Source organism: Thamnophis elegans, chromosome Z (assembly GCF_009769535.1).
Source record: "Thamnophis elegans isolate rThaEle1 chromosome Z, rThaEle1.pri, whole genome shotgun sequence".
NCBI lineage: Eukaryota > Metazoa > Chordata > Lepidosauria > Squamata > Colubridae > Thamnophis > Thamnophis elegans.
The window spans coordinates 12,769,062-12,796,088 of NC_045558.1; the positions used below are offsets into that span (position 1 = coordinate 12,769,062).

The 27,027-nt window shown below is 41.4% G+C and overlaps 1 protein-coding gene across 1 annotated transcript in view; it reads right to left on the reverse strand.

Annotated features, from left to right (window-relative positions):
- PTPRN2 (protein tyrosine phosphatase receptor type N2) overlaps positions 1–22,710 on the reverse strand; it is a 530,861-nt gene extending 508,151 nt beyond the window's left edge. Inside the window, exons 1-3 of the mRNA XM_032234973.1 lie at positions 22,680–22,710; positions 22,010–22,118; positions 20,708–20,855 (exon numbers count right to left, since the gene is read on the reverse strand). Coding sequence (XP_032090864.1) covers positions 20,708–20,855; positions 22,010–22,118; positions 22,680–22,710 — 288 coding nt within the window. The remainder of the gene's footprint in view (positions 1–20,707; positions 20,856–22,009; positions 22,119–22,679) is intronic.
- Between the last annotated feature and the right edge of the window lie 4,317 nt (positions 22,711–27,027).

The window sequence follows — 27,027 nt, forward strand, 5'->3', positions numbered from 1 at the left end:
AGAAGAAATATTTTATCAATATATGAAACTTTCAATATACTATATAAAAGCTTAATGGACATCATGCCAATTTGAGAATGAGTTTTGTTGTATTTAAGTACAATGACAATAAAGATTATGCTTACTTAGTTTGGTGTCAAGTTTAAATTGCTGACCTAGAAATGAGGAAACTAAGTTCTTGGCATCCCTTAGGCATGAAAACCATCTGGGGGCCAGACATATAACAACTCTAACTAGCTATTCCGCAATAAATGAAGTGGATGCTAAATGATTGCGACTCTGCTTTCTAGCTGGAAAGAGACAATACTATATTCCGTTTCATATTTTTTGAGCTTCCTAATCATTCCCCAATTCTTTGGAATGTTCAAGTGCCTGCTTACTGCCTTCTACACATCAAAAGCAATGCAATCTGCAGGAGGAGAAAGCAAGGAGTAAAGATCAAGCAAAGATGAGAATACTTACATTTTCTCTGCCCACCTTGCTACAGGAGAGATATTGGAGAGAAATAGATTTCAAGAGAGTACTGTAAGCTGCTTACTGTTTGCATAGCATATCTATGGTTCCCCGACCCAGATTACTGCTGTGATTGCATTACTCTTGATGTATATAAGAACAAGCAGAAGAGGCAACACAGATCAAGCTTAGGAGACCACATACTGACTATAATGATAATCAAGTATCTGAGGGATCCTATAAAGATCATAAATGGTCTTATAGTCCACGAAGTAATTTTTTCAGCACAATTACTACTTCAAACAGCCACCGGATGAATGGTTGGTAAGCAAGGACTACCTGTAACAAGTATGTTCACCACCTGGAGCTAATCAAAATGTATTTCTTTAAAGATAAGATAAAAATCTAATAAGTGCAAATTGTGCAAAGAAACAAAATAAATAGTAGCTCATACATTCAGCTGGTGCAAGAAGGTCACATAATCTGATTATAAACAATGACATAATACAACCACCAGAATGATTCACTAGAATATTTGTTATGTTTCAGAAATGAAAAATTGGTAGCAACACAGACTTGAAAAAGTAGTCAAATAGAGCAGGTTAAAATGTTGTGGAATTTCCAAATATGTACTGATAAGGTCTTGGCTTATAAAACAACAGATATAAAATGAAGAAAAGAAGAAAGTGTGGATAACTGTTGTGATGTTACCAAAGAGAGTAGAATAGGAAACAAAGAATTGGAAAAGATCCCAAACTGTCAAGAACTGAAAATTGCAATTATGACATAAAGCACCCATGGTGGTCCCAAAAGGTCTTAGCATATTGGGTGCCACACTCAAAAATCTTGCACAGGACTTAGAAAATCTGCACACTGACAAAATTTTCATCAGTCACTTACAAAAGGTCACTTTGCTTGGATCAGTGCATATATTACTCCAATACATTATTATGACAGCAGTCCCCAACCTCTCTGGCTGTACAGACCAGGGGCAGCAAAAACAGCAAGGATGGTTTCAATCGGATTTAGGATGGTGTCAGTGTTACCCTGAGGACACAGATAAACCTCCAAGTGCTTCAATGACCCTCTAAAAAGATGCAAATGACCAGCTGTCTGCAAGGAATATAAATCCTTCCACTCCCCACTATCTTGTCAAGAGCTGAAGAAGCTTCTTGGATAAGAAGCGAAATGTCTTTAAAAAAATGAAAGTCCAGTTGCGTACTGAAAAAGCACCTTTGGGACAGTGCTGCAATGTTTTTGGAAATATAACAAAGTTCTTGAAAAGTATGTCCTTTTACGCTTCAAATCAATATGCAGTATTTGCTTTACAGGACAAATCCACACTATATATTGTTCTTATCACCCTTACTTTTGATACAATGAGTTAAGAGAATTTAAGTTCTATTTTATGGAAACTAATTTTACCCTACATTTCCTTGTTCCTTTGAGTTTTCCTACTTATGGGTTGCTGAATTTGTATTTACCATTTAATGGAATTAACTTTACATGCACTTCTATTTTCATAATTAGACATAGAAGTTTGCTTTTCTATCTCAGCAATTAGTCCATTTAGCTCTATCACTGTTTTGCTTTCTAAAGGCACTTCTTATTTATTGATTTCAAGACTACGTCTTCATTGGAGATTGTAATCAGAAGTCAAATGTGCATATCTGTTTATCACAAGCTCTAGATAGGTAATCCTAAAAAGGCATCCATATTAGTTTGCATAATCTCTGGCAGCAAATCTTTGGTTTGATTTTGTTAGCAATTTCCTCTTCTTATTGCTGTAAAACTTGCATAGTTCTCAGGCAGGAGGAGGGGGGAGGAGGAGGGGGAGGAGGAGGAGGAGGAAGAGGAGGAAGAGGAAGAAGAAGAAGAAGAAGAAGAAGTAGTAGTAGTAGTAGTAGTAGTAGTAGTAGTAGTAGTAGTCGTCATGTGTCTAAAATAAAATATACAAATCAAATAAAACCTCCAAAGTTAAAATTGCACAACTGGATTTATGTATTGTATAATGTAAAAATGAAAGTTTGGATCATGAAGCAGCTGAACTGATTGAAATCCTGACTGACTGCAGTCAGTCATAGGAAGGCTATTAGTCAAATAAAATTTTTAAATGTTAGTGTTTATCAGTGTGAAGAATTTGAGCCTTAGAGAGTTTGAGAGATTCTATTTTTGTCTTTCTTGTTAATTTGTTGATTAGTAAAGTTACCTTCCACCAAATACTGGAATTGAAATTTTACAAATAATTTAACTAGTGGCAAATTAGAAGAACAATCGCTACTTTGAAATTTTGAAGAAAAAAAAACCACACGGATAGTTGAATGTCTCACATGCCTTCTGCCTTCAATACTTTTTACAACCTATTTTTGGGAAGATTAAGAAACATATTTTTCCTTTATAGTGATGGGAATGGTTGCTACTAAGCATTCTGATGGGGATACCGTAGAAATATGCCAAGATATATGATTGCTTTCTCTAAAGAAGAAGTCCCCAACCTTTACAGCTTTACAGCAGAGGAGAGAAGGGAATCAGCCCACACAAGAAGTGGACTGGCCCATGCATGCACACATATGCACTGGCCCATCACTTGTGCAAGTTGAGCTGGTGACATGTATGCACCAGCTCAATGCACACGCAAATCGAGTTGTTTGCAAGTGTACCAGCCCACCGCTTGTGTGGCCCAGTTCAAAACAGGCCACAGTCCAGTAGTGGGCCTCAGTTCAGTGGTTGGGGATCTCTTCTCTAAAGCACTGGCAACAGCTATGAGTGAAAATTTAAGAGGATTAAAGGAAGTTGCAGTCCCAAATGTGTGATCCACATGGAAAGTGGTATCTAATATTTCCCAGACAAAGACTGATGAGCATGAGAAGATGGAACTTGATGATGTCACAGGGAAGTATTTTTAAGAAACACAAAGCTAAACTTATAGTTTCGATGGGTTTTTTTATTAGCAGATTTTTTTATTATTTTTTCCCTTCTCCAACACCTTACAGTCATTATACCAACATTGTTATGTCGTCATACCTGTACATGTATTGATGTTTTAATTCCTTTTTGATCTCAATTAGTACATTTCATTATCAAAAACTATTCAAAGTATATATGACCTAATCATAAGATTCTTCATACTAAAAGTCTCTAGAGGTTCCCAGTCATCCAGGTCATGGTTCTCCCAAAGCTGCTTTTTCAGGAGGCAACTGGATTTTGTTTTTTCTTTGAAGGCATTTTGCTTCTCATCCAATAAGCTTCTTCAGCTCTGACTGAATGGTGGGGAATGGAAGGATTTATATTCCTTGCAGACAGCTAGTCATTTGCAACCTTTGACAGGGTCGTTGAAGCACTTGGAGGCTTATCTGTGTCCTCAGGGTCACCTGACTGGTGCAAATGGATGTGGAGCCTTCTTGGAACTGCTGAAAAGACTGTGTGGTTTGTAGATTTTTCCTCTGGAAGTCAGGAAGCTGCCTCCTGAAAAAGCACCTATGGGACAGCCATGATCTGAATGACTGAGAATTTATACAGTCTTTTAGCTATACAATTTGTGATGAACCCCCTTTAAATGGTGTGGGAGTAGGAATGGATTTCCAGAGGGAAAAAACTGCAGACTATAGGAACCAGGAATACTACTCAGGTGACCCTGAGGACACAGATAAACCACCAGCTGCTTCAACGACCCTCTAAAAGGATGCAAATGACCAGCTGTCTGTAAGGAATATAAATCCTTCTTTCCCCCCCCTATCCTATCAGAGCTGAAGAAGCTTCTTGGATGAGAAGTGAAATGTCTTCAAAGAAAAAACAAGAAAGTCCAATTAACTCCTTGAAAAAAGCACCTTTGGGATTCTTCATGCTACATAAATCTTTATTTTTACACCCTCCCCAAATGCTATTTTAATTTAGGAGTGCATTAACTGCAGTTCATGACATGTATCCCATTTCCTTGGCTACACTAGAAAATGTTGATTTTTTTTTTTGAGTTACATGCATAAAATCATTTAAATGATTTTCCATTCTCTTTTATTTATCTCTTGCCAACTTCAGAAACAAGGGTAACATTAAGCAACCAACAGCCCTAAGAGTAATTGCTGTTAATATATCATGAAACCACCAATGATTTGCAAGGGAACAGAGTTCATCATGCTAAGACTCTTACATAACCTTTTCCCCCCCCTCTGTGATATGCACTGAAGCTTTGAAATAATTCTAAAAGCTACTTCAGAGGAACCTGCATAATGAAGGCTGCTAATTAACACCTTCTAGTTAAAGACATCATACAGAATACAGATGATAAACTAAAAGAAAGGAGGGGGAAGGATCCAAGACTCTTTTTTGATGAAACCTAGTAATGATTTTACCTTTGAAGCCTGATTGTACAATTGCTACATAATGGGATAGATTACAGGCTGATTACCAAATGAGGAACAATCTATTCTGCTATAAATGCAGTTAAAGCAGAAGACATCTACCAATCATTTGTTTTATCACAGAGTGTGCTATGGAAAGGAAAATAGATAAATACAACAGCTTTTTTATTTTTTTTTCTAGGGAATGCACTTATCTTCAGCTTCATTTCTCAACTGAAATGTCATAATGCCCCCAGGGCTGCTTCTACAACTACTATAACATTGTAGACATCCACATTACTTTTCCCAATCATCAGTTTCTGTCTGGAGCTACTTCCTGCTTAGCCATCCAGTCCTATTGTTAAAATGCTAGATTGAAGATTCACAACTGGCTACCAACTCTATTCCAATGCTTTATATAAGTGTATCTCTACATGATTAAGGGACGTGGTGGCTCAGTGGCTAAGATGCTGAGTTTGTCGATCAGAAAGGTCGGCGGTTCGAATCCCTAGCACTGTGTAATGGAGTGAGCTCCCGTTACTTGTCCCAGCTTCTGCCAACCTAACAGTTTGAAAGCATGTAAAAATGCAAATAGAAAAATAGAGACCACTTTTCGGAAGGTAACAGCATTCCCTGTGCCTTCGCCGTTTAGCCATGATGGCTACATGACCATGGAGACATCTTTGGACAGCGCTGGCTCTTCGGCTTTGAAATGGAGATAAGAACTGCCCCCTAGAGTCAGGAATGATTAGCACACATGTGCAAGGAAAATCTTTACCTTTATACATGGTTGCTATAGCATGTCCATGTAATCCATGGCAATCAGCAATCACAGCACTTGCTCAAGCCCCAAGATTTCCTTTCAAATGAAGAATAGTCCATCTTTTAGTAAATTCACATTTGTCTGCTTATATCTTATCAAACACTGAACTATATGTTTGTGTATAAATCACAAGAAATTAAATCATATAGATTTTATTTTATTTAAATCCCAGCTCCTATTATTTTTACAAATAACTCAATGTAGTGAACATATCCAACACACTTTTTGGGGGGTCTTTTAATGACCCTTTAATCCCTTGCATCAGGGTGGAGTCAGGGCAACTGAATGGAGCTGAGTATTTACTGGCCGGATGCCCCTCTTGTCGCCAATGCGGAGTTCACAGTAGATATATTCTCATTGTGCCCAAAGAGAGAAATATCTGCCTCTACCTAGGATTGAACTCATAGCCTTCTGATTGTGAGGCGAGAGCTCTACCTCTGTTAGGTAAGCTCCCCGTTGGAAGAGCGAGTACATTCAGCGAAGAGTTGTGAGAGTTGTGTTGGAGAACACACAAACTAGCATACAGAGACACTGCAGTTTAAATAGGCTTTTACTTTCGTGGAAATAGAGGTATCAGAGTTCATCAAACAGTCCAAGTGATACACGGATAAGTCAGTCATCAATGTCTTTCAGTTAAGGGACAATCCAAATAACATAGTCCAGTATCATATAATCAATCCAGTAATCAAGGTTTGCTAACAGTTGCAAAACTTACAATAGCTCACAGTACTCAGATCAGATCAGCCTAGCAGATAACAAAACAGAGAGAGAGCTAACAGTCATTCTGGCTCCCTCTTATGGCCGATTGAGGAAAACAGCAACCAATCACATTTTACAGTATGTTTAAAGCAACAGGTACAACATTGTTACATGATTTATATACTGCCAACTCAACCGTTAGAATTATATTCCTAACAACCTCTAAGCCACCACACCACTCTATATCCAACAGACCTTCATCCTCCAATTTTCCCCCCAACAATAGTTTTGGGAGTGGGCTGGGCTGAGAGAGAGAGAGACAGAGTAAGTGACTGGTCTAAGGTCACCACAGGGATTTCATCTGTAAGGCAGGACTTGAACTCACAGTCTGCTGCTTTGTAGCCCCATGCCTTAACCACTAAACAAAACAGTTTCAATGTGTCAGCAGGTGAGAGTCTCTACAGAGATTCTCAATCATCCAGGTCATGGTTGCTGCAAAGGTGCATTTCCAAAAAGCAATTGGACTTTTTTGGATTTTTTTTCATCTTTTCCTTTCTCATCCAAGAGACAAAGCTTTTTGAATGCGAATCAAAATGTTTTCAAGAAAAATATCAAGAAACTCCAGTGGCTTTTTGGAAAAGGATTTTTGGGGCATCAACAGATATTTATGCTTCTCTGAAAATTATGATAAATGGTTCCACATGACCATAAACATTTATTTAAATTGAAAGTGTCTGAAGAATTACAGTATTCTTGGGACTTACACCCTGAGCAGATAATAATAGCCTATGTCAGAGATTGGTTAAGCTTACTTATTTTAACTGGGAAAGGAAGGAAAGTGCAAATTTCTATCATTATCACCTTTCAAGACCCTACTCCTAATTTAGCCAGGTGGAATAAAAACATTTTAAAAAGGCATTTCAGCTGCATGTTATCTAGGGAATCAGTGCATATTAATTAGGTAGCACTTTTAATCAATATTCTAAGCTAATGCTTAACAGTTATCATACTTAGTGTTTCATGTCACTTTGTCTTAAAAACACTTTATAAATCTGTGGGCTAAAATAAAGTATTGCCCTATTTTCATAATATAAAGGGTAAGAATTGCATTGCTTATATAAAAAATTATATATTATTAAATGTACCATTATATTATCATCAGCATCCTGGGGCAAACTAGGAAGATAACAAAACCAGACGAACTAATTATATTTTATTGTAACACTACATTGACATAATTGTCACGAGTTTCAAGTAGCATCCCCAATGAAGGAAGACTCCAATGCTTGAAGTTCCTCAAAGTTCCATTTTATTAGAGATGTCATATTGGTACATCTGGGAAAACCCAAATCTGAGAGTTCTGGGTTTTCCCCACCCAAAAGAAAGTCAAAGATCCATCCCCTGCACCCACAAGTCCATCATATGGTCCAATGAATTCATCATCTCAACTGGAGACATCACTCCACAGTCACTCCCATCCAGGTGCAAGCCGTATGGCCTTGATTCCCAGAAAAAAGAATGTTGTTATGGCTAATCCTCCTCCACTCCATGTAATCCCCCTTCCCGTTTTCCTAGGCAGCCCTGAAGCTCCAATGGTAAAGCTCAGTGGTGGAGTTCAATTTTTTTTACTAATGGTTCTATGGGCGTGGCTTTGTGGGCATGGCAGGGGAAGGATACTGGAAAATCCCCATTCCCTCCCCACTCTCAAAATTTCCGCTAACGGTTCTCCAGAACCTGTCAGAACTGGCTGAATACCACCTCTGGTAAAGATGACTTCCAGGGCTGACAATAATCTTGAAAGACTGAAAAAAACATTCCTCCATATTTCCTTTACAACCTAAGAAACTAGGGAGGGTCTCTTCCTAACTTCCTATCCCTCCTTCTATTCAACAGGTGTCTCCATTGTTGAAAGATGTTTTTACTGCCAGTGATTCCTTTTTGAAAATATGGTTCCTTTCTACTTGGAAGAGCACTCAGGAGTTAAAGACACTTGCCAGACAAATACCTCTCTCCTTTTCTTCTCCACCTGAAGCAGGGCTGTCCCTAATACTCAGTGGTGGGTTCCTACCAGTTCAGATCCGTTTAGCCAAACAAGTAGTGGTTTGATGGCCTGGGTCGCAGGAACCAACAGTAACTCAGGCCTGCCATATAGCAGTAGACTTATATACCGCTTCATAGGGCTTTCAGCCCTCTCTAAGCGGTTTACAGAGAGTCAGCATATTGCCCCCAACGATCTGGGTCCTCATTTTACCCACCTCGGAAGGATGGAAGGCTGAGTCAACCCTGAGCCGGTGAGATTTGAACCGCTGAACTGCTGACCTAGCAGTAGCCTGCAGTGCTGCATTTAACCACTGCGCCACCTCGGCTCTTGCCATGCCCCCGAAATGGTTCTCCGGGCAGCGCCATACATGCCACCACCTTGGTTTTTTTTTTGTTCTGCGTATGCGCAAAACATTTTTTTATTGTACTGCGCAAGCATGCGCAGTGCACATCAAATGTGTGCAGTGCATACCCGGGCAAACCGGCAGTAATGCCCACCCCTGCTAATACTACGTCTGAAGTGTCTGTCTGCAGCACAAAAGGGTAGGAGGATGAGGATGGTAGAGGGAAACAGTTGTTTTAACTCTTGAAATACTGCTTGATCTTGGATTAACCGGGATAATCATTAAACTTTGCTTCTGAGCTGGAACAGCTATGAATGGTGAACAAAACTAGGGATGAACTTCCTGTAGAAGTTAGCAAACTTCAGGAAACTTTGCACATCTTTCACATAATGGGGTGGGAGGGAGGGAGGATACCATAATAGAATTAGACTAACTCTTTGTTGGATCCATCTGTATGCCTTCTGTGGTGATTCTATAAGGTCAAATGCATGTTTTTCTAGCTTGGCAAACAGGTGTTCTCCCTTAATTTTTGCAATATACTTGAAACACAGATAACAGAATTGGAAGGGATCTTGGGGAGTCTTCTAGTCCAACAACCTGTTCAAGCAAAAGACTCTATACCATTTCAGACAAGTCTAATCTCTTCTTTAAAACCTCCAGTGTTGGAGCACCCACAATTTCTGGAGTTATTCCACTGATTAATTGTTCTAATTGTCATGACATTTCTCAGTTCTAGGTTGGTTCTCTCCTCAATTAGTTTCCATCCATTCCTTCTTGTTCTGCCTTCAAGTGCTTTGAAGAATAGCTAGACACACAGACCACCACCCCTGTCTTCTTTGGGGCAGCCCCTTAGATATTGCAACACTGCTGTCATGCCGCCCCTAGTCCTTCTCTTTATTAGATTAGGCCACTGGAAGCCACAAAGGTCCTAACTGGAAGCCCCCTGATCAATTCTGGAGCTGACCAGAAGTTCAGTTCCCCCACCATAGAGTCTCCTCCTACCGCGGCGTACTTTTTCCTCTACTTGTTATAACCGAAAGCCCTATCAATTGTGGAGACAACTGGAAAACCCTCCCCTTGCCATAGAGTCTTCTCCTGGCGCACTGTGCTTCTCTCCCCCCCCCCCTCATCAGAAGCTCCTCTCAAAATTGTGGCGCCGACCGGTGACGGAGCCGCAGCAGAGAGAGGAAAGAGCCACATGCAGCTCTAGAGCCGCAGTTTGCTGACCCCTGGACTAGGCGTACCCAGTTCCTACGATCATTCTTCATAGGTTTTAGCCTCCAGTCCCCAAATCATTTTTGTTGCTCTTCTCTGCACTCTTTCTGGAGTCTCAGCATCTTTTTTATATAGTGGAAACCAAAAACGGGATGCAATATATCAAGTGTGGTCTTACCAAGGCATCATAAAGTGGTACTAACACTTCACATGATCTTGATTGTATCCCTCTGCTCATGCAGCCAAGGACTGCTTTGGCTTTTTTTTTTTTTTTTGCCCGCAGCACATTGCTGATTCATATTTAAGGGATTGTCCACTCCAAGGTCTTCTTGCAGTTACTAATATTGAGCCAAGTACCATCCATACTATACCTTTGCATTTGATTTTTCTTGCCTAAACGTAGAACCTTACTTTTTTCACCATTGAATTTCATTTTGTTAGATAGTGCCCAACGTTCATGTTTGTCTAGATCCTTCTGGATCTTATGCCTATCTTCTGGACTGTTGGCTATTCCTGCCAGTTTGGTGTCATCTGTACATTTGATAAGTTTCCCTCCTCTCACCTTGTCTAAATCATTTATGAAGCTATTGAAGAGTACCTGGCCTAAGACAGAGCCTTGGGATATTCCCTCCAGTAGATGCAGCTGCATTAAAGATTATTTGTTGAGTACGCATGGGGGCACCATGAAAGCCTTCCTTTCATAATGGCTGCTGTTCTCCCTGATTTGGAGGCACGAAAGATATTGGTGCAGATGCTGCTGAGTTTGAAGGGCGAACTAATCTTTTTCTGATGCCGACATCCCAATATTACTTCAGAATGTCTAATTCATGAGTAGACATAAGGCATTATCTTTACACATTAATATTATAACTGAAAAAACCAGGCAGGTCCTTTAAAACACTGTAACCTTTTATTCAGTAGCTGAAGTAGTGTAACAAAACTCGCAACAATGTATTAAATGAAGCCGGCTGGGCGGCTGCAGGAACAGCTGAAACAATAGAGCAATCAACAAGGTTGTTGCTTTAACAAGACAGTTAACTGTTTAAACGGCTTGCCTTTTATACTGCAATCACCTGGCTCGTGTTACAGCTCGCGCTGATGACAGCTCGGCAACTGACAGGCACGTCTGATTGGCTAAGACGCACCTGGCTGCTTCCGAGCTGTCATTCGTAACAGCGAGGACTTTCTTCAATACACAACACTTCTTCCCCCCCAGCTGTGCGCAAGCACGCGTAGTCTTTTAAATAAGCAGGGGAACGACGGATTCGCTCAGACCGCCTTAATTCTATTGCAGGCGGATCCTGGCAACGATGTCCTTGTGGTAATTGTGGAGGAATTGCATAACTAAAAGGTGAAGTGTGTGGATGAGACATGGTGGCAGATGATGCTGGAGGGGCATGAGGCTGGTAGTCTGCCTCTGAGGGGTTTGGGCTATATATATAAGGATCTGGAACCCTTGGAATGGGAGGAGCATTTACACCGGCTAGATTTTGTTGAACTTGCATTTGAAACCCTTGAACATCCGCTTGAGAAGCTACGGCTGCTGTCTTCCGTTTCCTCAATTGATCCAGGTGTCTTCGCCATGAGGATCCATCGGATAAGTCAACCCTATAGGAAACGGGTCCTGTTATTTGTGATATAACTGCTGGAACCCATCTCAAGTCCCCTCCATAATTTCTAGCCCAAACTAGATCCCCCAGTTGGAAAGAACGGGATGGGGTTGGAGGCCCCAGGTTGCCAGACTGAATTCCTGAATAGACGGGATGCAATCTATCCAGGGTGGTCCGCAGGCGCCTGCCCATCAACATCTCCGCGGGGCTCTTCTGTGTCAGAGGGCAAGGTGTGGAATGCTGTGCCAATAAGTAAGCATCCACCCTAGCCTGCCAGTCACCACGGTTTAGCCGGCCCAAAGCCTCCTTGGCCGATCTAACCGCCCTTTCCGCTCGGCCATTGCTTGCCGGGTGGTAAGGGGCAACCAGCGCATGTCGTATCCCTAGTTCAGCCAGGAAAGTTTGAAAAGTTGTGGCTGTAAATTGCGGGCCGTTGTCAGACACCACTGTGTCTGGCAACCCATGGGTTGCGAACAACCGTCGCAAAGCTCGCACCGTGCTGTCAGATGTGGTGGAGTGCATTAGCAATACTTCCACCCATCGAGAGTACGCATCCACAACTATAAGGAAAACCTGCCCATGGAATGGACCAGCGAAATCAATATGTAACCTAGACCAAGGCCCTCGAGGCATCTCCCATTCCCGGGAGGGAGAGGAAGGAGGAGAAGGCCGAGACTGTTGGCATGTCTCACATTTGGCAACCCAGGCTTCAATGTCGGCATCTAACCCTGGCCACCAAACAAAACTGCGAGCAAGAGCTTTCATTCTACTGACCCCAGGATGACTTTCATGAAGGCGTTGCAAAATCTGTTGTTGCAGAACCGTTGGGATAACCACACGGTCGCCCCACAACAGGCAGCCGGAATGAATTGAAAGCTCTGCTTGTCTGTTTTTAAAATGTTTGAATTGAGGTGGTAATGTACCAGAAGGCCAACCTCTCAGGACCCAAGTAAGAAGTTTTGCCAAAGTAGGGTCAGACCGAGAGTGGGCTGCTATGTCTGTAGCAGACAAAGGCAATTCTAGCTCTGCAATTGCCAAAACTGAAAGGCAAGGAACTGGTTTAACTTCCTTCAATGGAAGTGGGCAGCGACTCAGGGCATCTGCATGCCCTATCTGCTTGCCTGGACGGTATCGTAAGGCGTAGGAGTACGCCGCTAAGAATTCCGTCCATCGTGTCATTCTTGGGGATAGAATAGGAGGGGTCGGCTTATCACCTGCCAAAAGCCCAAGGAGTGGCTTATGGTCTGTAAACAAGGTGAAATGCCGCCCGTATAAGTAATCGTGGAATTTTTTAATTCCTGACACTGCAGCTAGAGCCTCCTTGTCAATTTGGCTGTAATTCCTTTCTGCTGATGTCAGTGTCCGGGAGTAAAAAGCTATGGGAGCTTCTGAACCATTGGGCAGGACATGGCTCAGAACGGCTCCCAAACCCACGGGCGAGGCATCACATGCTAGAGTCAGAGGCATCTTGTCACTGTATTGGACTAAGACTGCATCTGACGTCAGCAGGGATTTGACAGCTGCGAACGCTTGTGCTTCGCGGCTGCCCCATTGCCAAGGCGCTGATCGGTCCAGCAACCGATGCAGGGGCTCGGCCAGTGATGCCTTGTGTGGAATGAAAGGTGCATAAAAATTTAAAAGCCCCAGGAACGATTGTAACTGCGCCTTGGAAGTTGGAGCAGGTGCGTCCCTGATAGCTGCCAATTTTGAAGGGGTAGGGTGAATTCCCTGGGCGTCAATTGTGAAGCCCAGAAATTCCACTTGGGGAACAGCAAAGAAACACTTGCTGCGTTTCAATTTAAGTCCCGCGCCCCTGAAACGGTCGAGGACTTTCCTTAGAACTTTGATGAGGTCTGATCGGCTGTTTGCAGCGATCAGGACGTCATCAAAATATGGTACCACTCCTGGAAGCCCATGGAGCAACCGCTCCATGAGACTCTGGAAAATCCCCGGGGCAACGGATACGCCAAATTGTAGGCGGCGACAACGGAAAGCCCCCCGGTGGGTGACGATGGTTTGGGCAGCCGCCGCATCGTCATCCACAGGAAGCTGCTGGTAGGCTTGCGCCATATCCAGTTTGGCAAAAATACAACCCTGCCCCAGGGAATGGAGCAGATGTTGTACAACAGGGACTGGATATGGGTTTGCTTGCAAGGCGAGGTTGATGGTGGATTTGTAGTCGGCACAGACCCTAATGGAGCCGTCGGGCTTCACTGGAATGACAATTGGGGTCTCCCACGGTGAATGGTCGACTGGCTCCAGTATGCCCTGTGCCACGAGCTTGTCGAGCTCGGCTTCAACCTTGGGCCTTAAAGCAAAAGGCACCCTGCGGGCCTTCAGTCTGATGGGAGCAACCTGGGGATCCAAGTTGAGAGAGATAGGGTTACCCTTGTACCGGCCCAGCTGGCCATCAAAAATGTCAGCGTAATCTGACAAAACTAATGCCACATCAGCAGAAGTGTCTGTCATGGAATGAATTCCATGTATTGAGAGACCCAGTGGGCTGAACCAATCCAAACCTAGAATGGATGGCAAGGGCTTAAGCACAATTAAAACAGGCAAAGTTGTACAATGCTGCCCATAAGAAACTCTGACATTATAGGAACCAACAATAGAAATGCTAGACCCCTGATAGTCCTTTAGGATAGAGTCAGGAGGAGAAAGGTGACAGCGTTTAACATGGGGGCACAAAAGAGAAAATTTGTCCCAATATAACAAGGATTTGGAAGCTCCAGAGTCTACTTCCATGTTGCAAGGTTGACCTTCGATCAATGGAGTGACAATTATCTTGTTCGTACCCTCTGAGGAAGAATTGATGGAGACATCAGGAAGCGGCAGGCCAGCTTGCTTGACGTTGAAGCAATTATCCTGTCGCTGAGCAGACGCGCGGGGCTGAGGACTTCTGTTTGAAGCAGCTGCCCCATAAGGAGGTGGAGGAGCAGACGATGCAGCTGTAGCAGGCTGAGCAGCTCTACAAACTTTGGCCAAATGTCCTTTTTTCCCGCAACGGCGGCACTCTGCAGCCTTAAAGGGGCAGGAAGCCCTGGCATGCGGACCACCGCAGCTAAAACAGGCATTTGAATTAGAAAGTGGACGGCTGATAGACTGCTGCTGACGCGGTTGCTGTCTGCGGGGCTGTGCCCCAATCCTGTCCACCTGTAAATTAAGTAAATAGTCTGGAAGAGGGGCAAGCTCATCAATTAAATTGGTGATGTACGTTGGCTGTTGTAGTGGAGGAGGAACCAAGGCAGTTGAGGCTTGACCCGTTGGTAAACTGCCAGCAACTGTCATCTGCGCGAGGTAACGTTCTATCTCGCTGGATGATGAATCTGCCAACTCCGCAGCACGAGCCTCATCTATGGCATAAACTAACGTGACTTTAGGCTTGCCCAAAAGCCGGCGTCTGAGGAAAATGTCTTTTAATCCACAGACAAATTGTTCTGCAAGATTAGCCTCTAAGTCAGGGAAATCGCACTGTGCTGCAGCAACTCTTAAAGCTTGCAAAAACTGATTGACATTCTCTGCAGGCTTTTGGACGCGCCTGCGGTAAGCAAAACGTCTTGCTATTTGGGAGGGGGTAGGGGCATAGTAAGCCTGAAGCCCATCTGTGAGCTCTTGCCACGAGAGGTCATAAACCGCTCTTGGGGCGGCAAAAGACCTTGCAGTTGCAAACATTTCCGGACCGCAAGCTGTAAGAAAAAATCCGCACTTTCGCGCTTGAGAATAACCCTGGCGGTTATTTGCGATCAGGAAGCACTCAAACCTTTCCAGGAATGCTTCCCAAGTCTCACCTCCGACTCCAAAAGGTGCAAAAGTAGGCATACCAGCCATGACGGTGAGGAGAACTGTAAACAACTGAGAGAAGAAAATTGCAGTTGATTTTCTTCAGGTTACAGGTCCCCAGTCTTCGTCGCCAGTATTATAACTGAAAAAACCAGGCAGGTCCTTTAAAACACTGTAACCTTTTATTCAGTAGCTGAAGTAGTGTAACAAAACTCGCAACAATGTATTAAATGAAGCCGGCTGGGCGGCTGCAGGAACAGCTGAAACAATAGAGCAATCAACAAGGTTGTTGCTTTAACAAGACAGTTAACTGTTTAAACGGCTTGCCTTTTATACTGCAATCACCTGGCTCGTGTTACAGCTCGCGCTGATGACAGCTCGGCAACTGACAGGCACGTCTGATTGGCTAAGACGCACCTGGCTGCTTCCGAGCTGTCATTCGTAACAGCGAGGACTTTCTTCAATACACAACAATTAATCAAATTTATAACCCATCCCACAGAAAGTGATTCTTTCCTTACAAACAGCTTTATGCTTATCAACTGCGAAGGAGCTGATATTCTCTGTAAGACAAGCCCTGTTTGTTCATCAGTTGTCTCATTTCTAGCACTTGAGTAATCAACTTTAATTTCTGTTTCTACGTGAAATGAGTGGCTGCCCCTAAATCTACAAGAGCAGAAAGTTCTACTTCTGCTTTGGGGGCATTTTTGGGACCTTTTTCAGGCCATTTTGTTGGGTCATTTTCCTGGGCTCTGGGGCCCACAAAGACCAGATGGCCGGCGCATTGGAAACCAGAGGAACAGCTGGTAATGGCACTCGTGCCCACCCCTTGCCATAGGCTCACCATCACAGCTCTGGTGCTATTGGCTTAGGCTAGATGAGACAATGATAATGGGTCAGAGCAGAATTACTGAGCAACATTGATCAGGAGTAAGGAGACATTCACTCGCTTAGATTCTTATCTTTGCAGAGACATAGGCTGATCGCACATTGTTACCTTTTTATCCCATTCCTTGCCAAGGCTGAAATATTTAAGCAACACATATATCTATGTATCAAAAAGATGAGCATGTGAAATGATGCAGCCATCTCCCCAATTTGCCTTAATCAATTTGGTTAGTAACCTACTGAGGACAGGATTAACTGCTTTAAGAATGGAGAAAGAGCAATGAAAAACTAGAAACATCTCAGTTTCTAGGTATGTCCCTTAGCAGACAGTATTGTACTGGGCTTTTAAAAATGTGTATTCCAGGACTACTTTTTATTCTGCAGACCCAACACCTCTGTGTATCTGTCTCCAAGGCAACACAGAATAATAATAGTGAATGGTGTCATCATAATACACTTCCTTACTAAAGAGCTCCAGCATAGAGAATGATTTATGGATTCATATGACATCCGCAGCTTCACCAAAATACCTCTTGGACACATTTTCACTTTTCAGCAACTTCAAAGAAAATCCTCAGTTCACTGGAATTTCAGAAAGAGCTAAGCCAAAAGCACCAGAGGCAAATGAAACCATTAATTAATTCCTAAACTACTCTGACACATTTTTGCTGGCTTCTTTCATTATGGCTAGCACAATCTTGCTCCTTAAATTCTGAATTGTTGATTTTATGCAAACTACTAAGATATTTTCTCCATATATTTTTGTTTTAATGCTTTATTTTAGAATATTGGTTCCACAAAAAGTCTGCAAACCCTTTTGCGTATACCTGATAAAGAAGATAAGCAGGTGGAACTGTAAACTCTAAACTGGAACCTGAGGGTGGAGTCAAAGATGTCATCAGTTTGAAATCATTACATTCAGTGTTGGGATTCAGCCAGTTCGCACTTATTTGGGAGAACCAGTTGTTAACTTTCTAAGCAGTTTGGAGAACCAGTTGTTGGAAGAAATCTCATTTGGTCTTTTCCCACTTTACAGGGCTAATCCTGTAAGGAAGGCAAGAAGGAAACATTCCAGTCTTGTTTCTAGCATAATCTTTATTGCCCTGCTTACAGAAACTGCCTCTTTGGTTAACCCTTATTACATTGTAATAGCTAAGGCAAAGCGTCCATCGACCTGAGTGATGTTGAGTGGGCCATGCCCACCCAGTCACATGACCACCGAGCCATGCCTGCCTAGCTGGTCATTAGGGCAGAGAACCGGTTGTTAAATTATTTGAATCCCCACCAATCATATCCCCACAAGACACAAAAGTCCAGCCCCTACCCCCCACAAATTCTATTGACCCTTTTCTAGCACATTGGCTTGACTATTAGTAGATCAGATTCTTGTCTATAGTTAGCATGAAATAAACGTTTAGTGCTCTGAACTCTACTCCTGTCCGGGTTTCTCGCATCTGACATCTGATGCAGCATTTCACTATCTGTATTCTACACTATCTGTGAATGTATCCCACTGATTTCAATTATTTTCCTTTTCTGCCTTTACGTGATCAATATGTTGTCAGGTTCCATCACTTCATTACCACAACCTCAGTAACCGCAACAATCCTTGTCATTTCAATTTATTTATCTATTCTAGAACTTGATTGGTTGCGTCCACACATAAGATTGAATACCAGGTTGATTTGCTAGTTTCAAATTCTGGCTAGTGCTATGCCACAGAAAAGGATGTACAATACACATGTATATTAGTGAACCAGAGAAAGAGGGTGTGTTCTGTAAATACAGTCTGTATTTTGTCTGAGTACCACTTGCCACAGCTGTGGGAAATAGCAAACCTTAAGTGGAAATGTTTTCCAACCTGAACTACTAATAGAGAACAAAATGCAATGGGAAGATTGCATCCTTTATCTCCTACATTAAGAGGAAGGTTGTTCTAGTTTAATGCATCAGCCAGAAAACGAACAGATACAATGAGTTGTTTTGCCCTTCTCTGCCATTAGAACATTCAGTTCTAACTTGTTTGTTTATTTAGCATATGGCACATGTTAGCCAGGGATCACCAAAATGGCTGGCTGCGTCTGTGAACGGATTTTTCCCCCCGGGCGGTTTTATCTCTTTACCCGCGGTATGCCTGACTGCTAATAGGCAGATGGGGGAGGCGCCTTTCTTGTCCCTTCTGCGGTTTTGTTCACTCAAGGGAATTGAACCGCTAAGCTGCCTACCTTGATGTGCAAGCCCAGTGTCTTACCATGTGAGCCACTGCAGCCCCAGTTCTAACTATCAGTTGCCATAGGACTGAACATCTGAAGGGAAAGAGATATGTGGACAATACAAGAAATAAAATATTAAATTAAGATAAAACCATAATAAATCTCCATTATAAGGATCAAGGATAGATGTTACACTTTGGTATCTAAGAAAGCTAACCATAACTGCTTCTGGTATGGCTACAATGAAATCACCCCAGTTGCCTTGAAATTTCCTGAAGAGATATTTTTCAGTTATATGTGTTATAGTTTTTTTCCAAAGCACCACAATCACATTGCAGGCTCCCATCCATTGACCACTTAAAAGAGCTTTGTCTTAGTACTGGTATGGTATGTACTGATTATCTTCGGGTGACTCCAGATTTTGGAGGGCAACTACATTCCTATAGTCACCAAGGTGGCTCCAACGGTGCGGCAGCGGCAGTGTCAGCCTGAGGCACAGTAGGGCTGGGGTGGCCACTGGATGCCCCGTAGGCGGAGGCTGCAGCAGCGGCATCTCTGGATGGGGCCGCGGCTGGCAAGGGCTGCCTCACCAGGGACAGCTCCTTCCTCCTCCTCCTGCTCCTCAGGGGATACCGGCCACCTCCTCTCACCGCTGCAACTGAGGGAAGTTGGGTCGGGGGCAGCGGCTGCCTCTCCTCCTCAGCCTGGCTGGGCCGGCGCCTGAGGGAGGCATCAACATCATCAGTGGCAGCATCGGGCCTTCCTCCCACCAGTTCCAATGCAGCAGCAGCCACCGCAGCAACAGCAGCAGCAGCCTGAATCAGCGGCAGAAGCACGGGAGGGGAAGAAGATGGCGCAGCCCCCAATGCTGCCTTGGTGGGCTGGCAGCAACAGCAGCGATGGCACCAGCTTGGAGGAATTCCTGCCCGGCCTGCTGGCCCAGCCACCACCACCTCCCCCGGCCTCCGCCGCCATCTCCGTCTCGGTCTCCTCCTGCTCTCCCAGGAGGCCTCCATTGCAGAGCCTGGCACTGCTCTCGCAGGGAGGAGGAGGCATCGGGGGTCCAGCGGGTGCCCAGTTGAAGAAGAAGAGCGGCTTCCAGATCACCAGCGTCACCCCGGCGCAGATCTTGGCCAGCCTCAGCTCCAACAACAGCATCGCTGAAGACACGGAAAGCTATAATGACCTGGATGAGTCACACATCAAGGACTTCTCTGCCGGATCCTGGACATCTCGCTACCCCGAGCCACCGACTTAGGGGAGTCTGAGTGCAGCTCCTTCGAGGTGATGCTCAACAACTTCCACAAGGCCAACAGCTCCTGAGCCGTCTCCCCCAACCAGCCTCACCCGGCCCAGCAGCCCCAAGGCCTGACCAATGGCAGCGCCCACCTGCCGCCCCACTACGCCCACAGGGGACACCCCCAGCCTCCCTCCCATGCTGGGGGTCCCCCCACCCATGTCCAGAGGGGCCCCATCAAGCCCGTCGTGGGGAGCTTGGAAGGGGCCAGGCCGGGCCCTGCAGGAGTGTCCTCCCTGGCGACTCTTGCAGGGGCCACAGTGGCTCACTTCCATGCAGGAGCTACCTCTGCTGGAGGAGCCATGGCCAGTGCAGCAAGTGGCACAGTGCCCGCCAGGTGGGCAAGTCCCTTACAAACCTTGCCGCTGCTGGCCACGGCATGACCCTGCCCGGAGGGAACCACCCTGGGAATGTTTCTTTCTTCACATGCTTTTGGTAAATGTGCCGGGTCCAACGTCTTTCTAGCAATTGAAAATTGTTTCTCACATGGACAATTATATGTTGCGTGTTCTAGAGTCGGCAAACCAGACAATCTCTATATCTGCACAGACAATGGAACAACAAACAATATTGTATACCCACAAGCATTGTGAAATTAAACATATTAGAAACTTGCGCCTTCTCTTTTTTTTCTTTTCCATTTAACCAGACTGGGCCACAGTAACGCGTGGCCGGGTACAGCTAGTATATATACATATATATTTTCTTCAAATGCCAACCATTGACTCTTTTTAATTATTTTTAATATAAACAAATGAAATGGGAAGTTGGCAAAATGAAAGCAAAGCATCAATTTCAAGCACCATATGCAACAAATAATAGCCCCCATTGGGCTGATTTGCACCTTTTGATAAATTGTATTTTGTGAATTGCTATATCAGTCATTTTGTGTGTGTACCTGATACATGGATTCAAAATTCTATGTATACTCCCACTATAAAAAGATTTACTGTGTCACTTTTCCACAAATAGATTGTAACAGCAAAATGAATTAAGCTCTGTTACCTTAAAAGGGGATTTGTTGGCATTTATTGTTGAATATAAATTTGGAGCTCCAGACTGAGAAAGAATATCCAGGTAGGAAAGGTATTGTTGAGGGGACACATCTTTTTCCAAATTCCCGTCAGGTTCCTGTTTTGAAATCCTATGCAATACAATCAAGGTAAATAATGTTATCTGCATTTTAAAAAATATGCAATCGATTAAAAAAAACTGAAATATTTGAAATATATAACCTGTGCTATATGTGATTTATATTTTTTTATGGAAGGGAAGATAACAGTGACAGCATTAAAAAGCAGAACTATGCCATGGCAAAAAAAAATCATGATATTAATAAAAGCATTTTAAAAAAATAGAATAGGACTTTAGTCTAAAAAGAAGAAACAGAATTTATGAAATTAAAAACAGTTTGAGAAAATAACTTGAAGGAACACACCCCAACTGTAAAAACATTTCAGCAAAGTTTTAATCCTTGTTGTGAATAAGGGTTTTTAAACTTTGGTTTTAGGGCTGTTATCACATTGAGCTAAGTTGTTGCTGTTTAAAAAGTTGTTGTGTTTAAAAAGTTAAACATTATTCTCTTGTTAGGAAGTTCTTAAAGGTAGCACTCTACTCTTTATGATGTGTGTGTGTTTGTGTGTATGTGTGTACTTCCTAGAAAGTATCATCACAAAGAGTAGAGTGTTACCCTTAATGTTTTGTACGTACGTACGTACGTATGTATGTATGTATGTATGTATGTATCAGAGGTGGGTTCCTACCAGTTTGGACAGGTTTGGCCAAGTAGGTAGTAACTCGGCCTGCCACACCCCCGAACTGGTTCTATCGGTGGCACCATAGGCACCATCATCTTGTTTTTTGCTTCTGCACAAGCATTTTTTTTACTACTGAACATGCATGCATAGCACGCATCAAGTGTGCACGCACCCAAAGCACATCCCTGAGAGAACCAGCAGTAGCAGAAGACGGAACCCATCCCTGGTTTGTATATATGTATGACATTCCTAGAAAGTATCATCACAAAGAGTAGAGTGCTACCGTTAATGTTTTATATGTACGTATGTATGTGTGACATTGTGATCATAAATCGAAGATTACCTATATTTTCCCTTTGTAGTCTTATTCTTATCATGTTTTCCATTTTAATTGATTTAGTACTATATTTTAAGTTAAATTCATATTTTATATTTTAATTGTAGATCTTATTGGGCACCACCCAAAATCAATCCAGAATTTGTGTGAGATAGACAACCATGTAAATTTGACAAGTAAATAAAATGCATGAAGATATACCCAGTTGAGTCTTCAGGGTCTTCAGATGAGGATGTTTCCAGATGCCAGTCATGGGTCTTAGGGAGACCAGAAAGCTCACGGGCTATAATATGCTGTGTATAATCATCATGCCATGTAAACCCTGAAAAATAGTTGCAAAAATACTGATCCAGAAAATTGAGATTTTGGCAAACAAAACAAAGCAGAAGAAAAGACATACTAATCTTGCACTACATAAGCAATTATCACAATGCATTCAATGTTGATAAGCTTTTTTCTTATAAACCAATTTCCTACTTGTTTTAGAAGAATAGCGACAGGATTCCTTGAGCCTGCAAATTATTGGGCTAACTGTACTGAAATACTGATGTTTTTAAAATGTTCCTTTCTAAAAAAGACAGTGGGTGTTATGATGAGATTTAAAAAGATTATATTTAATGGAATTTTAGTGTTTCTTAGTCACAGAGGAACTATAAAGCAAGCAGCTTTATTGTCTAATGTGGTTGCTTTTCTTTAGTTACAGAAAAGAACTGAATAACTGAGCTGGAATGATTTTCAAAGCTGAATAGTGAGATATAATGAAAAGTTATTTCACAGAACTGTATCTCATTAGTTTCAAAATATATTCCAAAATACATCACCATTTTATATAATGTTGTTGGAACAAGCTAATAATATCAGGGCATCTGGGGTGAGTTCCTACTGGTGTTGGTAGCGGTTAGCTGCGCGCACATTTTCAGTTCACTGTAAATTGTTCTGCGCATGCGCAAAGACCATAAAAAACTAATTAAAAAACATGCCAGCAATGGCAGTGGAGACCAGTGAACTGGTTGGTGGGCGTGGCCAGCCTGGGTCGCTGCTGGTTCTGCGATCCAGGCCAAATTACCCCTACTGATTCACCTGAACCAGTGCGAACCGGTAGAATCCCACCTCTGCAGGGCATGAATTAACTCTGATCCACTGAAAACTATAACCATAAGCAGCAGAGTAATCTATCTAGGGATCAATGTGTGTTTATTTTACCTCAACTAACAGTTTTAAACAAGGGCAAAGTGTCATTGTGAAAGTAAATTCAATGCAATTATATATTAATTACATCTCTTATTAATCTCATGGTAATTATACTTAGAATAACGATGTGATCCCAAGAATAATTACTAGTTTGTAAATGTTATGATTAACATTTTTAGTTAATATAGGATTACCACCTGGAATTATCCGTAATGATTTAGTATGTCTATATCATATCATTACCAATATTGAAATTCTTTCTGATACCTTTTTGTACATGAAATATTAATCACTGATATTGTAACAGCAGTGTTAATACTTTTTGGTCCATTAACCTGAAAAGTAATTCTATATTTTATTTTTTTTTAAAAACACTCATGTATTGGCGCTAATCAGTTTTAACGAGTACCTGAAAAAGAATGTTCGGTTCCACAGGATTTATTTCCATTTGATATTATAATCTATATAATACACAGTAATATGACAACACTGTGGTGAACTTTGACATTTTTATATATGCTTATTTACTGTAAATCGAAATAGTATTATAACAACTAGTATTCAATTTTAGAATTTCAGTAGAAAACATATACCTCAAAAAAGTATATGCCATTTGCAACTGGAGCAGATGAATTTTGGCAAGAAATTCACTCAAACTATACGAATGATATACCAGAAAAAGCAGCAAAGATAATGGTAAATGGAGAACTAACAGATCCGATTGAAATAAAGAGAGGTACAAGACAAGGCTGCCCACTATCACCGCTACTCTTTGTCCTAACACTAGAGGTCTTAAATAGAAAGATCAGAGAAGAAGAAGAAATAAGAGGAATGAAAATTAAGAGAGAAGAGTATAAATTGCAAGCGTTTGCAGACGACTTAGTCTTTATTCTTGAAGATCCATTAGAAACCGCACCCAAATTGCTAGAAAGAATAGAGGAATATGGAGAAGTAGCAGGCTTGAAAATAAACAAAGATAAAACAAAGATCATGACAAAGAATATCCCAGCAACACAAAAGGAAGAGTTGTCAGAAATGTTGCAGATTCAAAACACAAGTAAGGTTAAATATTTGGGGATATATCTATCACCTAGATGTAGCACTCTTAAAGAGGATAACTATACCAGATTAAAACAACAAATAGCAATCGACTTGGAGAAATGGGAAAACTTGCATTTATCAATGATGGGAAGAATCTCTACAATTAAAATGAACATTCTACCTAGAATTCTATATCTGTTTCAGACAATCCCAATCAGATTGGGTAGGGATTTTTTTCAAGATTTAAATAAAATAGTTTTGAAATTTATTTGGCAAGGGAAAAAAGCTAGAATAAAACTTAAATTACTACAAGATGTTAGATCAAGAGGAGGTTTTGGGTTACCTGATTGGGAGCTATACTATCAGGCAGCAAACCTGATGTGGATTAAGGAGTGGATATCATTAAAAAACTCTAGATTATTGAATGTAGAAGGTCACGACTTGCTGTTGGGATGGCATGCTTTCTTATGATATAAGGGAACTAAATCACATGGTTATTTTAGAAGACATTACATAAGGGAGGCGTTGTTGCTAAACTGGGAAAAGGTTAAAAGATTACATTATTTAAAAATTCCAGTCTGGATATCAACAATTGAAGCATTTTCGTATCCGATAATATATAAAAAGGAACAAACAGTTAGATATACAGAATTATTGAATACAGAGGGTGAGCTCAAATCTAGTCAAGAGTTGAAGCAAGAAGGGATGGAAATGAACTGGTATTCATATGTACAGATACAATCTAGATATAATGAAGATAGAAAAACTAAAGGTCTTTATAACAAAATGACTGAGTTAGACAAAATTCTAACAGGTACTGATGAAAAAGTAATTAAAAAACTATATGGATATTTATTGGAGTTTAAATTGCATGAAGAACAAGTTAAAGAAACCATGATAGCTTGGGGAAAAAACTTTAGGTATGGGATTGATTTAGAGAATTGGCAGAAATCGTGGTCTCAAAATTATAAAATGACAATGTCTACTGCATATAGAGAAAACTTGTATAAGATGTTTTACAGGTGGCACCTACCCCTGACCAAAATCGCAAGAATGTTCAAGAATAAATCAGAAAAGTGTTGGAAATGTCACCAGATACCTGGCTCATACTACCACATGTGGTGGACTTGCACTGAAGCTAAAAGATACTGGACTAAAATCCACATGTGGTTGGAGAAAATGACACACAAACAAATAGACTTTAAACCAGAGGTCTTTTTATTGGGAATCATACCAGAAACCTACAACAAAGACTTAAAATATCTGATTGTAAATGTGTTAACAGCAGCCAGAATTGTATTTGCAAAAAACTGGAAAAACGAAACAATACCAAAAGAGGAAGAAGTTATCCGAAAAATAATGGACTGTGCCGAAATGAGTAAATTGACATTTGAAATTAGAGAGCAAGAGGATGAACAATTTTATAAGATATGGGACTTGTTTTATCGGTGGCTAAGGGAAAAAAAAACTTTGGAAATGAAAAATGCTACACTTATGCCTTAATTGAAAAAAGTAAATGATGATATAATTATGCTGTGAAATAATCTAACAATGATACAATGAAGTATTAATATAAGGTCTGGTGATATAATGTATAAGGTTAAGAACTTACTATAATATTATTTCGCTGCTGATAAAGCAATTCTAATGGGGGAACAAATGAAAACTGGTATATATAGGGAGCGACGCCTTGTTGAAAAATGAAGGAATAAGATCTCTGTTTGAAGGTATGAAATGCAAGGTTAACAATGAATAGAAGTATACTTTCTGGGGGAAAATAATGCTAATGTTAACTGAATATATATTGTAGAATGAAAATGAGGCCTTTAGTTATATTAGATGAAATATCTGAGACGGTAAATATTATTTGAAGATGCAGATGTTAAAACAACTGTAACCAAACGACATGCTGCATGTGATGATGGTTTCTTTTTTTCCCCCCCTTCTTTTTTGGACTTTTTTGTCCTTTTTGTCTTTTTTGTCCTTTTTGGCTTCCCCCTCCTTCCCCCCCCCCCCTTTTTTTTTAAAAAAAAACCCCTAGCTTATTGTGGTGTTTATTAAATATACAACAGAGAGATATGGGATGTATAAACGTAGTAGGGATGCACCTGTGATCAAATGACATATTGTATGTGATGAAGGGGTCCCCCCCCTTTTTTTCTTTTTCTTCTCCTTTTCCCATTGTTGTCTATGTAATAAAAAATAAAAAATAAACATGCAAAAAAAAAAAGTATATGCCATTTTCACTTTTATTTTACTCTGCAGGCATGGATTTATATTAAATATTTAGCCTAAGCTGAAACAATGGAACAAAAACAAAAGGACAATGAGTTGTGAAACAATCTATTTAGGTAGAAAACTCTTATTTTAGAGATTTGTAAATTAGTATCCAAAGAAAACAATATGCCTTGTACACTTTTCTTTCTCACTGATATTATTTTAACACCTGAGCTTTAATTTGCCAACAATAACATCATTCTCATTTCCAATAGCTCCTTGTCTTTATTGGTAACTAGCTAATAACCCGGCATTTCCCAGGTATTTATTTATAGAAGGAAAATATCTGGACCAAATGTAATTTCTAATTTTGGATTTTCCCCCTTACCAGAGGGAGCCCCCTTTGGAGTACTGTGAAACCTTTACCATGGCAACTCCACTGTGCTGTACAGTAAAAGCCATTTTATGCCAGTACAGTAGAAGCCATTTAAAGGCACAACATGCTGCATCTTAACAGAACACACACCTCGGGCTGCGAGATGTTAGGAGTGTCTTAATCCCACAGTATTTGTCTCCAGATAATAAGTCATCTGTGTACCAAGTTTAGTTGAAATTGCTCGAGGCGTTCCAGAGTTATAATGGTTGTAAATTACTAGAGATTGGAAGTCAAGGACTACCTGTAGTTTTTTCTTTGATTTCAAGTTTGATTTTTATCTTCTGTTCCATCCCAGCATAGTTAGTATTACCCCTTGCACCATAAGAAGAATCTCTGAAGATTGGTC